We start from the raw sequence: 16,130 nt of genomic DNA on the forward strand, positions 1-16,130 counted from the left end.
CAAGAAAAACTGCATTGCGTAGCCAAGCATGGCGACGGAGAGCCACAGAAGTAGCCATAGCACGGCCAGTAGCATCGGGGATGTCCAAAGCCGCACGAAGAATAAATGCGGTCAACTCTCTACCAGTCAACACGAGGGCCCGCAGATAAGCACAGGCACCCTCATGAGAGACAAAAGAAAGAAGGGACTCCACCGAACCCCACAGGCTAGAAGTAGCCCTGGTGAACACACACAAAGTGTTAAGCGCTCTCAAGGCAGCAGTGGAAGAAGCAAAGAGATTACGCCCCCATGAATCTAACCACCAGGCCTCCCAAGACGGAGGGAACAACACTACAGGCAAACACGGAAGAGTGCCTCGAGTAGAACGGTGGAAAGAAAGACAGACCTGGTCATGCAGAGCAGGCCGATGGCGTTGAAGAAGCGCCTAAGGCACTGGATCGCTCGTGGCAGGGTGCTTCCAGGCCCCATAAGAGAATCATGGAGTGACGCTTCAAAATGAAGGAACCACTCCCGGCCACCAGAGCCCTTGTGGAGAACCCCCAAGAGATGGTCTGTAGAAAATGGAGTGACCGGGTCACCCATCCTCAGAATACCAGCAGTTGTGGAAATAGCCAGAGCAAAGGCAACACTGGCCTCAGAAAGGCGTCACAGAGGGGAAAGCAATTCCGCCATGTGAGATGAGCGCAGACTGATTCGCCCTTTTCCGATTCCAAGGGGGAGCGACCTGCCCTGACCCAGTGGAGAATCCACAGAGGAATGAGGGACCCGCAGGGCCTCAGAAGGAGAAAATGCCGGTGGAGAAGACAGTCGCGAGCCCAGGAAAGAAGGGTTCGAGGATATTGGCTGCGAGGACAGCGAAGAGCCACCTCTAGAAGATGCAGGCGAAGAGGCAACAACACGGCACCATTCCTCCGGGGAGGAGCACATCGACAGATGACAGACCTCCACACACGAAGGGACCGCAAGAGGTGAATCCAGAACCCGGCGCGACTCCGTGGAGGTCGTCAGCAGCGCCTCAGACTGAGCAGCCGCCCACGCAGAGGGGGACGCGGGAAGGCACCCCAAGACCCCGCCTCTACCCGTGACTCCACCGGAGTCAGGGAGGGAGGCCCCTGGCACCGAACTGGCGCCAGCTTGACCTTTGGTGAGGCAACTGCCTGCTCAGAGGCCGAGGGGGACCTGGGGGCAAGCCCGGGGTCCTGGCGATCACCTGCGACACCACAGGGTCACCGTAGAGATTTGTGGCAAGGCAGGGATGCTAGGCGCCGAAGAGGGGAGCCGCGACGGACGGCAGCCTGACGGCGCCACTATCCCACGACCTGGAGCCGAGACTGTCGGCGACTCGGCGGAAGGTCCCGCACGGGGTAAGGGATCTGCAGACGTCTCAGGAGGGGGAGAAAGGGCCAAAGAAGCCTGCCGAGCCGCAGCGTAGGCTGTCATTTGGGCCCTAGTCGCCTCCTCGCCGGGAAACAGCGGATAAGGAGGCAACAGGTAGGGGCGCATGTCCCGGAGGGATTCAGGCGCCCACCGGTAAAGGAGGACAATGCCTCGGATATAGACTGAAAGACCTACCAGCCGGTGAGCCACAGCATTGGGGCCGCGGCGAAGGACGATGTTGCAGACTAAACCAGCAGTTCCTTGCTTCCGAGGCAGGGAACGGACGCGGAGAGGACACCGACCTGGATAAGCGCGCCGACAGCAACTTCATTGGGCTCTTCTGCTGCGACTGAGGCTGGAGGGGCTGGCCTGCGTCACAGCTCTCTGAGTCCCGTTGCCCACCCAGGCACCACACGCAAACTGGGTGAGGGTCCGTCGCCGACATGGGACACGCACAAGAGGGACACGTCCAGAAGCCCGAAGGCATTCGCACACTGTTTCAAACGTGAAAAAAGGGATAGAAGGCCTGAAAACAGGCCAGAGCTCAACAGGATCCGCGTTGCACGCGGAAAGAGAAAAAAACTGACGTAGGCGCATCTGGGTGGTACTTATGTATCCTCGCTGACGTCACGAACGCGGAGGACGTCAGGGGGGAGTCACGTGGTGCCGTCCCCCCAGCGCGCAGGGATGCTGTGGCAGGAAAGGTTTCCGGGTCCAGTCTCACGCCTGGGGATAATTCTATGTGAAGTAATCTGCAGCTAATAGTCTGTATCAGATACACAAATCACTTCTATCCAATTCTATCAACCTTGGGAGGGAGAAAGGCTGAGACTGCCATGCATGAGCAGCAGGAAGAATGTGTGCACGAGCGCGAACACATACACACACACACACACACACACACACAGCACACACACCCACACCCACACCCATTCAGGGCTCGGCACACCGAGCAATATTACCAACTGAAAATGAAGTTACACAAAGGTCACAAACCAAAAGCAAATGCAACTCTCAACACAATGCCAAACAGAGATTCTCCAACTGGGTCACAAAAGAACCTTAGCAATGTGACAAAAGAAGCAAAATAGTTGAAGGAGACAGTCACCACATCATCACTTAGATTAAATCTTGCTGTGTTGGATAAACTAGAATGAGCAAATCTGTCTCTCCCTATACCTCACCCCTACATAGCTACCACAGACAGAATAACATACCTCATTCAACTGTCCTATCTTTTCTCCCCGGAGATCTGTACCACAGTGGTGGAGTTCTATAGAACTTATCAGAAAAAGTGGCAAGATGAAGAGGGAAAAAGAATAATAAATGCTATCAAAAGTTTGGGGTTTTGGGAAATTAAACCAGGGCCTAGGGAGGAACATGCCAAAACAACAACCACAAATTAACAAGACAATTCCCATGCACAAAGTCCACACTTGCATTACTACTGAAGTATGACTAAAACAACGCTTAGATGTACTCAATTTGAACTGTGCATGTGTTTTGAGTTTGCATACGGTGCACTTCTTGCATCCGTTTTAAATATGGAGCGACTGTAGCCAAGATACACAGGGTGTGCTTATCTATCCATGGCATCAATCTACGACAATTAGGAAATACGTAAACAAGGTGGCTTGGCTACCACGCCCTCTAAAACAGTTTAGCTGGTGAAAGTTATAGATTCTCAAAAGAAAAATAAAGATCACCATTCGACACAGTCATATGAGAAATGAGACAATTAAGCTGAAAGCATCCAATCATTGATAAACACTGAGGTGTTGAAGTTGTGTCCCTAGTCGTGGTCCCTTACGAAGATTTTCAGCATTTTGAAACGTTTCTGACTGACCTGACGGGAGAAAACCAAACCGTACACGCAGAGCGTTGATCCATGGGGCTAGAGTCAAGCTATATGGGAGGTTTAACAGACACACGTGTGTTGACACCAACAACAAAAAGTTGCACTTTTCTAATAAACTACTTAAGAAATATTGTGTGCAAAACATGTGAACATATGTTTTTTCATGTAGCAAAATAAAACTAAAAAGAGGCTGCCTCTGAATTACTGTATGAATTTTGCTAGGGCCTCAACAGCACAACACATCCCACAGTCCCTAAATAAAGACAATCAAATGAACCAAATTCATTAGAACATTCAATCAAATGAGAAGCTAGCTAAATATGCCTCACAATGACAACTGTGCAATAAATGAAGAGCAAGTCCCAAAGAGCTAGATCCATTTTTCCAATATATTTCTTCATTTAGAGAAGAAAATCCTCCCAAAATGTTCAATTGTACATCTGAAGGTTACTTTGAGTCCAGAAGCTAGACTCAATACCGGATCTAAAAAAAACTGGTGATATCACCCCTGACCTTCAATCACTGCAATGATAACCCTTCAAGGCCAGGATTTATTTCAAAATAGCTGGTATGATCCACAAAAGTGTGCTTAATAATACCCCCATCCTACCTGACCCAGAAACTGACCCTATTGGGTGTAAGCAGATATCCTGGAAGCAATAGTTCCCTACTTCGTAAGGCACAAAAATTAAAGAAAAAGAAAACATACACCGATACTTCTCCGGAAATGCACCAAAAATATGGAGCTGACTATCTCCAAGGACCAGATGCAACTCATCCACGTACATCTTCAGGAAGGAAGTAAATATTTTACTAGCCAACATATTCCTCCTACATTGAGAACTCTCCTCTATCTCCTCGTGATATCGGTTTGTTGCCAGTTATCACGCTGGAATATGCTTGGGCCTGGACTTATGCTTGTCCATGTACTCCTATGTCTCGGTTTTGTACAAGTATATCACTGCCTAGTCTTACACAACTATTTTTGTATATAGTGTCTTTTTATATATTGTACTTGTCTTGTTGTTCTATCCCATATTTTTGTACACTTCTGTAAATCGCTGTCACCCGAAAGGGTCTTGTTCGCACTATATAAAACTTTAAATAAATAATATTTTCAAGCGTACACATTAAATTACTAGACTTCCATGAAGCAACAAGCATTTGCAATGCAATAGGTCTCGCATTAGGAAAGTTTGAGGTATTGGTATTGTAAATGACAATTATTTTATTTATGAGTTGATTTTGAAAATAGCGAAATTAATAGCTTTGTCATTTACAATGCCAATAGTTTTTTCTTTCTTAAATGTGACAACTATAGCATTTATAATGCAATATGTTTTGTATTTACGTGAGTTTGATGTATTGATATTACAAATAACAATGACAGTGATCCGGCATAGATGGAGACCATGATTAAAAAAGTGTGAGCTATTGCCATTGCTAATAATAATGCAACACCAATATCTCAAACTTTTTATAATGCGAGACCTATTGCATTGCAAATGCTTGTTCATCCTTGCTTCTCCCTTTGGCAATGTTTTCTCATCTTTTGCTTCTCTGCTGTTCAAGGTCAAATGCTGATGATGAAGAATAAGTGCTGCTCCCCAAACTGAGCGCAGGTGTCCATCACCAGCAGCCATCTCCATAAATTATACCTATGCTTTTGAAAGGATGCTAGTACCCCTATTGTCTATGATTGATGTAGGAGAGATGTTTGCACTGCTGTCCGTGTGTGCTTTACATTTGAAGGAAGGTTCACATAGGTGACAGGAGCTCCCTCATTTTCCATGTCAGGACATCTAGGCACATACCTGCAATTAGAGTACTGAAAGTATAAACTCCAGAATGCATTCTGCCATCGGTTAAAAAGAAATTTTGAATTTCTGAATGTGTCACTCATTGTTTGAAGTTTCTTGGCAGCTGCATAGAGCTTTCCTGCTGTATGTGCTGCATGTGTACATGTGAAGTATTATGTACTTGCACAGAATGCAAAAAAAAGTATTTGCAATTGTATGTAGTACAGAATAAGGCAGGTAAACTACTGCAATCTAATGACTAGCAAAATATAAAAAATGTATTCTAAATTAGGGTAAAAAAATAAAAGGTGCACAACAAATAGTTGAGAGGGTTCAAAATATGAGGCCCTAAGGACCTCACCATCAAAAAGGCACTGGTGTACTGTGCCCATCAGTGAAACTTCAGCAGTTATAAGTTTCCCCATACTGAACCTGTTCTGTGCGTGATTGGTTGCATGCTCTGTGCAACGAGGAGAAGCTGCCAATGCCTCACATGGTTATTTATTGGTATCTACATAGAACATTCTATACCTTTTGCAAGACAGTGTGCCGTATTGTTATTTCTGCCTGAATGAAGCTTGAGAAGAAGGCGGTACTGAACATTCTGGCTCCGATTTACAAAGGTAATCTACAATTTGAGTAAGTTTACAGTTTTGAGTATGATTACTATTCTTCAGTATTCACAAACTTCAAGTGTAAGTTAGTACATCTAATAACAAGCTTACTCTGCGCAGCAGATACTAGTGCCAAACGTAAAGCAATAGAGAGCACAAAAAATGTTATGTCATCTGCAGTTCTACATTGCAGAAGATATGTTCTTTGTGGTGGTCAGTAAAAAAAAAAAAAAAACAGAAAGCTAGAGATGACAAAGCAAATAGGCGTGGCTAGCATGAAATCTACACTAATATCTTTTAAAAGCAGCAGCGAGAAAACGGTTTGCTTTTTTTAAATAATACATCTATGAAAAAACATTTACTTTGCGAGTACGCATGAACTTTATATGGTGAAAGGAAATGCTGATTTAAATGTCTCTCACAACCGTGCTATCAAAGCCAATGTTGTTTTATTAGAAATAACTTACAACTCTCTGTACGTGTAAAATAAATGAACGGTCACCCTGGTTCTAAGCTACTTCTCTCAAAACATGCTGCGTTTTTCCAGTCTTTCATGTATAGGGCAGTACTATTGCTTCTGGTCTTCCTTCGTCAACACTGTCAGCAAGCATTACATGAGAAGCATATCTCTGCACAAAACATGCCACGTTTTCCAGCATTTCATACAGAAGACAGAAGACTGCTGCTGGAGTTCCTTCGTCAACATGGTCAGAAGCATTAAAGCCCTTTACATGAGAAGCACATCTACATGAAAGAATACCTTTCTGCATCCGTGGCTTGGGGGACGTCAATCTGAGGTCCTGGTCAACTTCCTGTGTTTCTGGGCAAAGCATGACATGGGGGACATACCCAAATGTTGCTAAAGAGGAAGCCAAAATACTAAAAGCATCACTTAGACGTCAAATATGACTGAAGGGGCTGCAAGGTCATTAACCGGAGCTCTGCAAAAAATATTACATCAGCATGCCAACGTGAAAACCACCAAACGAATTTGGCAGTCGAGGAAAGCAAAGGATAAAAAACGTATGTAAAACGTATGTAATATCGGTGTGGTGCGAAGTCCCCGATCTGCTTGGCGGCGTTGGCACTTTGGGGGGGCAGGGAGCAGGTGATGTGGGGTGGATGCTGTGTGGCCTGGACACTGCACAAAAGGCAAATGCGTTGGTCATTAATAGTGAGCGCGGCTCTGCAGACCGTGTGGTGTCTGTACGCAGGCAAAAAAGTCGGTAAAAGCATAATGCAGGGAGCCCTTCCCGTGCAGGTATGGAATGTGGGGTGACAGACAGGTCAGCTTTCTGTGCCGCGGCCTGTACTGGCAGTGTGTGGTAACAGACCTGGGCCGGCAAATTCCATCCGGCCATCTCATGCAGGTAGGGTAGGGAGTGTGGGTCGCTGTGCTACCTCCCACTGTCCCGTGCAGGCACTGTGTGGTGGCAGAGCTGTGCCGGCTGCCACAGCCCCCATCTCTCCGTGATTCCGGACCGGCAGGATAGTGTGTGGTGGGGTAACTGGACCGATCTCACCATGTGCCGGCCGTGCAGGGCTCCTGACCTCTATCCAGCTCCCAAACGAGAACCATATGATGTCTTTAAAGGGGACTCCTTATCTCCTAACCCGCTCTGCAGAATACAGCCCACCCGCACCAAACTAAATATATCACCTGCAGCTAAAACGGGGGATGCATGTTGCGAATGCATGTTGCAAACTTGGAGCGAGTTGGTCGTTTTGGGTTTCAGAGTCAGGGATCCGATGAAAAAAAAAAGTGGAGTGACAAATAAATAAATACGTGAGTGCGGTGTCCCTAAAGAGGGCGCAGCGCTCATTAAAGTAAAGAAAAATGTGAGTGCGGTGTCCCTAAAGCGGTTGCCGCGCTCATTAAAGTAAAGTAAAAAAGTTTACACAAAGCAGCATACTTTTAAAGACATGACGGAGTTCCTTTAAATTCAACAAACATTGAAAGTATACCTTATTTAATAAATCGTGTGAATGATGCTCCCAAAATTACCGGTTCAAAAATATCAAGCCTGCTACTCTGCCGCTTACTTCTAGCTGAGCTTGTCTGCGTCCCCGGGATGTGCTTCCACTGCGTCTGCCATGCCTGCCACTGAGACAAGGAGCAAAATGTAATACATCCGGGTACCGGAGGCGGGGAAGCGGATGAAGCGTTTCCGGGTCAGCAGAGGCGGCTGCTACAGGCAAGGGGTGCGCTGGGGACGTGGCGTCCGCTTCCACTCGGTTTCGGCGCATGGCTGTTGGGTGCAGTTTTAATTATGCAACCAAGGCCAGGCGATGCGGCGGAGATACGGGGAGTCACGACAAAAGAGCCAGGTGAGTGAGGGTGGCTGCGTGCATGTGTGTGTGTGCGCGCGTGTGAGCCCCGTGAGTGGTGGGGGAGGGGGGTGCGTGCATGCGTGTGTGTGCCTGCCTGTGTGTATGCCTTGGGGGGGGGGGGGGAATGTGTGCGCGTGGGAATGTGTGTGCGCATGCGTGAGTTTGCCAGTCTGTGTACGCGCGCGATGGCCAGAAGCTGACTTGCGGTGAATGTTGAGAACAGGGGATGTGCACTGCGCCGGCTGGGCGTGCGCGCCCACGAGGTGAAATCGCCGAATGGGAACCTCGTGCACATCCCCTGTCTTCACATTCATCGGAACACGCCAACAAAAGATGTCTCGCAGACAGCAGGCTTACGCCTGCTTTTTACGTCTGCGAGACCTAAAAAGGACCACCTGACTTTGAAGTAAAAACACTACTATAATTTCCTCTCAGCACAAAAATACAAAAGACTGCCTTCAGCAACACATGACCATTTTTAAAACTCAGAGTTCTTGATATTTCGTATCAATAAACAAACTACTGCAGAATTTACCTGCCCCATTGGTGAGGTGCACACTCCCTCTGCTATCCAAGTATTGGCTCTCTCGCCGTAGTCTCTGATCTTTTGCAGCTTCTGCGACTCGCTGGGGATAATCTGAGAATTCATCTGTAGGCTTTATTGAGAAGAGAAAGGAATACATTTATATATGTGTTTTTGCCTTTAATAGAATCCCAAGTGGCTCGACAAACAACTGGCCTGTAAAACACGGCAGCTGCTTATCAAAAGCGGCAATCGTTTAAAATAAGAGAGCCGGTACCCCGAATAGAAGACGGTGAGGTCTACCAGCATTATGCAAAATATCCATGCACAAATAGCTTCTTTATTCAAAATGCAGTTTGAGGTTTTGAAAGAGACAAGATTCAAAAAACGTTTCTGTTAAAGGAAGGAATCATCTAGGTCAAAGGATGCTGCGGAAGGATGGAGAGAAGCAGGTTTATTGCTCTAGGAAGAGCTTGTCCATTTATAGTGAACGAATCTGTGATACACAATACTCAGGCTGCTGTTTATTCAATTCAGACAGTATAAACTGGAACTAGTCCACCGTCATCCAAATCCATTGGATCTAGTGCAGATTATCGCTTACATAAGGATGAGAAAGGCTTCAGAAATCTGGGCATCAACATTACCACAATTAATTAACACTTCAAATAACAACCTTTCGGACCTAATAAACCAAATTAGGGATAATATTGTGAATTTGAGAAAGCTGACACTTTCCCTTCTTGAAAATGCTTCCTTGTTCAATATGATCCATTTCAGAATTTCTGTATATTTATACTGGGTCAGAGCCCTACTTCAAAATATTGTATAATGCATTAAAGAGGTTTCTCTGAGGAGCAAACACCTTACGTACATCACTCCTTAAGTCAGTTATTGCACGAGCAACAGATTTCAATACACTCATAGGTAGGGCTACCAGTGATCACTGCATCACCAAAGAAAGCTTTCTGAGTAACAATCTAACTTTCTGCCTAATTTAGTGTCATTCTGTTCAGCCTTTTTTCTGTATCACTTCCCAAACTTCGTATGAGAATTATCATTGCATACGGTGGCTTTTCCCACATATGCCCAAGAGCCGTCAGACTGGAGACTATTAAGCCTAGTGCTGCTGGCTCCATCATTACCAAAACAATCACTATGATGTATAATGTAACTATGAGGGTCATGATGAAAGTGATATGCCTGTCTAGAGTTAATTGGTACATGGGAATGGAATTGTCAGATGGACAATATTTTACCGTCATACTAAAGTGGTATGTATAGACGGTATACAGATGGATACATTACAAATTTCTGAATCAATTACACATCAGTTAAAATGTATAAATCTGGTGGGAGAGGCAATACTAATTGTGAGGGATGTGTAACCTCAGATGCAGATTTTATCCACCTGGCCTGGAAATGCCATCTACTTGCTGACTATTGAACTTGGTTGTTGCAAACATTGAACCACATAACCAATTTAACATTACAAGCAGGAGCACTGTTTGCACTCATAGGATTTGTAAAACATGATACAAAAACACAGCAGGAAGTTGGTATGCCATGCTCTGTTGCTGGGTAAAAGGCAAGAGGGCATGGCATGGGCTAGGGAGCTGACCCTAGGGTGGAAACATGGCTGAGTGACTTAACGCTGTGCAATACGAACTCTGAACTGTACAGCACATTGCTGCCCAGGACGTCTCAGCCCAAAGATATCTGGAGGTTTCTGACACAGTTACCATGCAAGAAAAACTCCAGAGCCAGATGATGCAGCATATCACACGCAGGAGTCTAAAATGTATGTTTTTGTATACACTACGAGTTGCAAAAACTAGCATGCAAGCAACAGACAGATGAGTGGAGGATACTATTATGGGGCTGACATTAGCTTAAATCTGCTAAATTACTGTATCTTCTTTTGTGGCATACCACTGTTTAGAAAGTGCACAATTGGAGATGGCTACACTGTTTTATGATATAGCTGATAAACAAAGATTTAAAAAAAGCTTTAATGCTGGGCATGTGCTTGTCAAAAGATTGTTTCAAGGATTACTTGTTTTTAAGTTCTGACTCCATGTATGCACTACTGAAATTTCATGCACCTTTTTACCACTGTGCTGTCCTCCTTATTCCTACTCCCATATATCAGGGATCACAGGGGAGCACCCGACACTTCGTTGTGTAAGCGTAACTAAGCCACCTCAAAGAAGGGCTCCACCTGAAAGGATGCATTACCAGACGGATGTCACAAAATAAGAAAATAAGGTTCCTATGACAGCTACAGGACACCCCACCTACTTTCTGTGTTTCTGTAATATTCGATTGAGCATTTAAAGCTATGTATTTCAATTATCCAAAATCTCACAGGTGGCAAGAGCTAAATCATGCACAATTTGACCCAAATCCATAACTGGGTTACTTTTGTCCTACCCTTACCACTCAACGGCTTCCAATGCGTTGCTAAAAAAAAAAATGGTGGAAAGGTAAGGATCAAAACCTGAATAAAGTCAACATGGCTCCAAGAATGTACTTTTTATTGCTGGAGCACCCTCTGTGGCTGCTGAGGCTAGAGGTAGAAAGGGTTGTCCCAGTGGTTTCAACTGGCAATCCAGAATTAGCTGTTCTGTCCCAGGAGGAGTTATTTGACATTCAGGTGTGAGGCTTTCATTGCATTTAATATGTGCAACTGCTACCCTAGCGTTGCGGGATGAGGGAACAATAGGGCAAATAATTCTTCAGTGATGATTGATGAACAGAGTTCAGATACCACATTTGGGAAGAAGGCAGTAACAACCCTACAAATGAGTTTACTTGAGACGGGTCAAAGTGGTGCAACCAGAGAAATGCGCCTGTAGTTCCCCAAACCTACAAGTAAATAGGTTCCCTCCCAAAACAATCTCCAAAGTAAGCAGCTGCACAAAGAATACATGGTCTCAAACATCACTCCAAATTCAAATCCTACACAGAAGAAAAAGTGTTGAAGAAAAGCATTCATGAGATCATTTAAATATAGCAGCAAAAGGGGGCCTAGAAGAGAACTATGCCCACAAGACGCATCAAAACAAACAGCTCTAGGCCAAATTCATTGTGCCTAGTTTATCACTCATTGGTCAACGAGACAGCAACATTAAGAAAGTTATGAATCAAAGAAAAGAAAATACCCAAGGCACTTAAATCAAAGCAGGTCAAGGAAAGACCAACTTCACAGAAAGAGTGTCTAGCTGCAAACACACCACTTGTGCCAAATACCAATTTGCTTAGGTCTTAAACTCCAAGTGTGAAGAGAGAGCGGAGACCGTTTCGAGTCAGAACCACTTTCTCCTTGCTGCTAAAGAAGATCTTTCATCTAGAATATGTTGAGAGGCTGCATGCTCACGGAATTCAGACCTGGATGGCAACCTATGATGTTGATAACATCCATCCGTTAATTTGGAATGAATATGGACATTTTTATGTCGCTTTCAAATCACAGACAGGAGTTCAGAATAATATCTGGAATGATGATGAATGGCACATCACTTTAAGGACGCTTCCAAGCTGTGTTTTTGAGGTTCTCAACACTTGAGTGGAGGTTGTGAAAACAATGAGTAATTAGACTAAATACACTACAAATCCACGTGTGGGATGTTGCACACCATGGGATAAATTAGAATCACACTGATAAAGTTCTGATGGCAAAGGAAAACAAATCGGAATGGGCTAATAGAGTGCTTTTAAGACATATTTCTTCAATACAGATCTACTATTTGATAAATAAAGGGAAGACTGTTGTGGTGATCGGTTTGGAATCTTAGAAGAGGGACAGTTCCAACATGAATTATATTATCGAACTGGACGGATGCGTGATAGTAGAGATAATTATGGTGTGCTTCTTCCACATCTTTGGGATTTTGTGAGAGGATGCAAATACTGAACTCTAGAAAGTTGAAGAGCCATGCCCTCCTTGTGCTGTGGAGAGCATCCGAATGACTTCTGTGAATTATTTCTATTAGATGCATCCATTTCATTTTGGCTAACAGCAAAGAAGGAAAGGAGTAGTACAACTCTAAAACAAAACGGATGTGTTTCTTTGGAGCAACAAGCAGAGTTGTGATACGATGCAGGGGATTCATGTGGGAACAGACAGATGATCATAAAAAGTAACCTTAATGATACTGGTATCGCCATTTGCTTGAGTCATAAAAAAGTGTTCCCTTCTAGAGATGAACAACTTGATTTCTCCTAAAAGAACCACTTCATACAGGCTCATAGAATCCCAACCCTTCAGCCCATTACAGGCCATGTCACTGAGAAGAGTACAATATCAAGGTATGATTCTGTCTTGGGATGGAATTTGAATTTAAAAACACTTATAAAGCGCGCTTTTACCTAGCGGTTTCTTGGCGCTAAGGACTTTTAGAACCCAAATAGCAGCTATGGGAGGACTAGGCTGGGAATGCTTGCAGGAAGAGATAGGTTTTTAAGGCCTTACGGAAGTCAGGGTAAAGTGGGATAGATCGAACGTTTGGGGGGGGGGGGGGGGGGGGGTGCGGGAGGGGGGTGGCCAAGGAGTAGGGCCAAGGACCGCAAACTTCACCCCCCCCCCCCCCCCCCCCCCCGCCCCCCCCCCCCCCCCATCCTCATCTTCCTGAAGCAAAAGGTGAGGGGTTTTATGGAAACCAAGTCAGGAGAGCAATCTCATCAGATTGTTTTCACTTTTTTGCTAGTTCACAACAAACACCATCTGGCTCTTTGCTTGGCAACATTTACCTCATTCCCAGACCACCGTTTGTCACCACTGTCCACGCTGTTGAAGCCAGAGTCGAGCGCTCCATATGGACGGCTCAAGTACGTTTCTTCCGTACTGTAGAGAAGAAAAGAATACTCGTTATAATGCATGTAGGGTCTACAGGCACTAGAGCTGCATCACTCTTGCTCATCAACATATCTATTCAGTGAAGTCAAATCTGCAAGGCACACACAATTCCACACAGCCCCCAGATAAGAGGAGTTTAACTTAGCATTATATTCTCCATATTTTCCACGTATGTGCCAAGCACCTCAGAAAACATGCAAGAGCGCAAACTGTCTCTTCTCTGCACATGAACCCACAAGTTTGATTATCCAATCTATTGGCGGAGAATGGGGTGAATGCCCACATAACTGAGGACTCTAAGGAATGTGGAGGAACTAGAGTGCAGGGGAAGGAGGAAAAATAAGAAAAAGCTGGTGTGACAGAGGAGTCCTGAAAAATGCTACAGGACAGGTTATGGATTCACAATTCTTAAAATCAGTGACAGCTCAATTAAAGCTAGAAGGACAACCGCCCAGTGCTTGAAGTTCTAAACCAGCAACTTTTCTGATTCTTGATCAAAACACTCCACCTTGCTTGGGTCAAACTACGGATGATCTAAGAGACAATGGATGAAAACCAGAAAGCAGTTGTGTAACAGTAACATGAACAGTATGTGATGGAGAGAGAGACTGTATCCTATGAACAAAACATCTTGAATGTGCATTTCACAGCCTAGAAAACTGTGTGCAAGCAACACACATTCACATTATATCTATACAAAATATATCTTATAACCGTTATTTCTGTCGAAAATGAAAAGCAGGATCTGCGTTGCATTTAACAACGCCAAGATCATCTCACACGCATGACTTGTACTAAAGGAGATTCAGAAAAGGGGGGTGGTGATGAACAGAGTGTCTGAATTAAGCAGACCACTCTTACCCAGTCCAGAGATCAGGGCTTGATCCATCACCGTTATTTATCTCACTGCACCACCCCAGCTCAGAACCTGGCTATATGCAAATCAGTCTGTCCCTGGCCCAGTGCATCATGGGAACAGGGCAGACTAAACTACCAAGCCAATTCTTCACCAGAAAGGAGACAAGCTACCGGGGACCGGTTTCTGGCATTTCAGCCGTCTTCGGCCCGGCTTGCTTGAATCCTGATGGTGCAGTGAGAAAGGGACTCATCTTTGGACTGGGTAAGAGTGGTCTGCTTAATTCAGACACTCTGTTCATCACCACCCCCTTTTCTGAATCATTTTTGTCCACCATAAGCGTGGAAGGGTATACTCAGATGTGAGTCCCTAGCTCATTGCACCATCAGGATTCAAGCAAGCCGGGCCGAAGACGGCTGAAATGCCAGAAACCGGTCCCCGGTAGCTTGTTTCCTTCCCAGTATAAGAATTGGCTTGGTAGTTTGGTCTGCCCTGTTCCCATGATGCACTGGGCCAGGGTCAGACTAATTTGCATGTAGCCAATTTCTGAGCTGGGATGGTGCAGTGAGCTAAAAAACGGTGATGGATCAAGCCCTGATCTTTGGACTGGGTAAGAGTGGTCTGCTTAATTCAGACACTCTGTTCATCACCACCCCCTTTTCTGAATCATTTTTGTACTAAAGGAGAGCATCATCTCCAATTGTTAGTGCTGCCCTGTCTAACATGGGGTACTTTAGAAATTCAAAACAGAACTATAAAAATTCAGTTCTATGTCCTCATCCTAGCCAATCGAAAGGCAGTTTTTTCCGCACCATGTGTGCAGTTTGTATGGTGCTTTAGAATTTGTATAGGGCGATATAGTGCCTTATGGGTTATTCAAAAGAAGATTTTTAAACAGACTAATCTAAAAGTAACTGAAAGAGTAATTGCTTCCATAAAGTACTCTTGCTGCACCAAACCCATCTTAAAAGGTGAAACATTTAGGATTCTCTGGGTTTGCTCACAATTTAAGAAGGAACATTCAATTTTTGAGGGCGCTGGCCCTATTATTCGCAGACACAGAATACATTTTGCAGTACACATGCACCACCTTTCTGAAAACTGACCGTAACAGGGAAGGGTCTCCTTTTACAGGCAGGCAGCAGAGACCGACATAGGAATTCAACAGTTCACCAACTTTGATTAACATTCTCCCAAGCTACAGATGAGGTCTGCTGATACAAACAGATTTCTATAAATGGTGGTTTTACAGAAACGAAGAGAGTTGATGCAAGTGTCTTTCAAGCCTTTCAGCCCGTGTGGGTCTAGGGTTTCCCCAGCACTGGCCTCTACCCAGGGAAGCAGAGCCTGGGGCAGGTTGCTCATGTGTAAGGTGTGTGCATATCTGCAGGATTGTGATTTATCACTTCAGACAAATGAGACCGCAGGCTGGAGCCAGGTGGAAACCTGCCAAGTGTACTTAAGAGCAGGCACCAACTCTTCCTATCACAGCGACAGCAGAGCGCTTTCAGAGCCAGTACAAACCACATTTCATGCATGTATTGTCGCTAGGTTCATGAGTGATCGAGGGCTGGAGAAAGGAAAGCAGGGGGATGGGCACAGTAAAGCAGGGCACAACCTTTCCCCCCCCTTTTTTTTTTTTTTAATAATTTTTTATTTTTCTTATATATACAAAGGCACATTAACATTACACCATAGCTTTTACACAATTTGCAGTAGGTTAGTTATTACCACATTTTCCCTTAGCCCTTCATATCTACTTAAACAATAATAAATCATACATTAATCAGACTCCTAACCATAATTATACATCTCCTTCATATTTTTTTTTTTTTTTTTTTATTGCTTTTGCTTCTCTTTCCATTTGCTTATAGGCTCCCATATTCTCCTCCCCAACTCTCTTCCTCTTCTTCC

At 44.8% G+C, this 16,130-nt stretch overlaps 1 protein-coding gene across 24 annotated transcripts in view; it reads right to left on the bottom strand.

The window, feature by feature from the left end:
- The window catches only part of LRCH3 (leucine rich repeats and calponin homology domain containing 3), a 345,591-nt gene that overhangs the window by 134,078 nt on the left and 195,383 nt on the right, over positions 1–16,130 (bottom strand). For all 24 annotated transcript variants that reach the window (XM_086944592.1, XM_086944588.1, XM_086944587.1 and 21 more), the window contains exons 7-8: positions 13,255–13,348; positions 8,515–8,635 (exon numbers count right to left, since the gene is read on the bottom strand). In XM_086944592.1, the coding sequence (XP_086800718.1) occupies positions 8,515–8,635; positions 13,255–13,348 (215 nt within the window). The remainder of the gene's footprint in view (positions 1–8,514; positions 8,636–13,254; positions 13,349–16,130) is intronic.

The sequence above is a fragment of the Lissotriton vulgaris genome, chromosome 11, assembly GCF_964263255.1.
Source record: "Lissotriton vulgaris chromosome 11, aLisVul1.2, whole genome shotgun sequence".
Lineage (NCBI taxonomy): Eukaryota > Metazoa > Chordata > Amphibia > Caudata > Salamandridae > Lissotriton > Lissotriton vulgaris.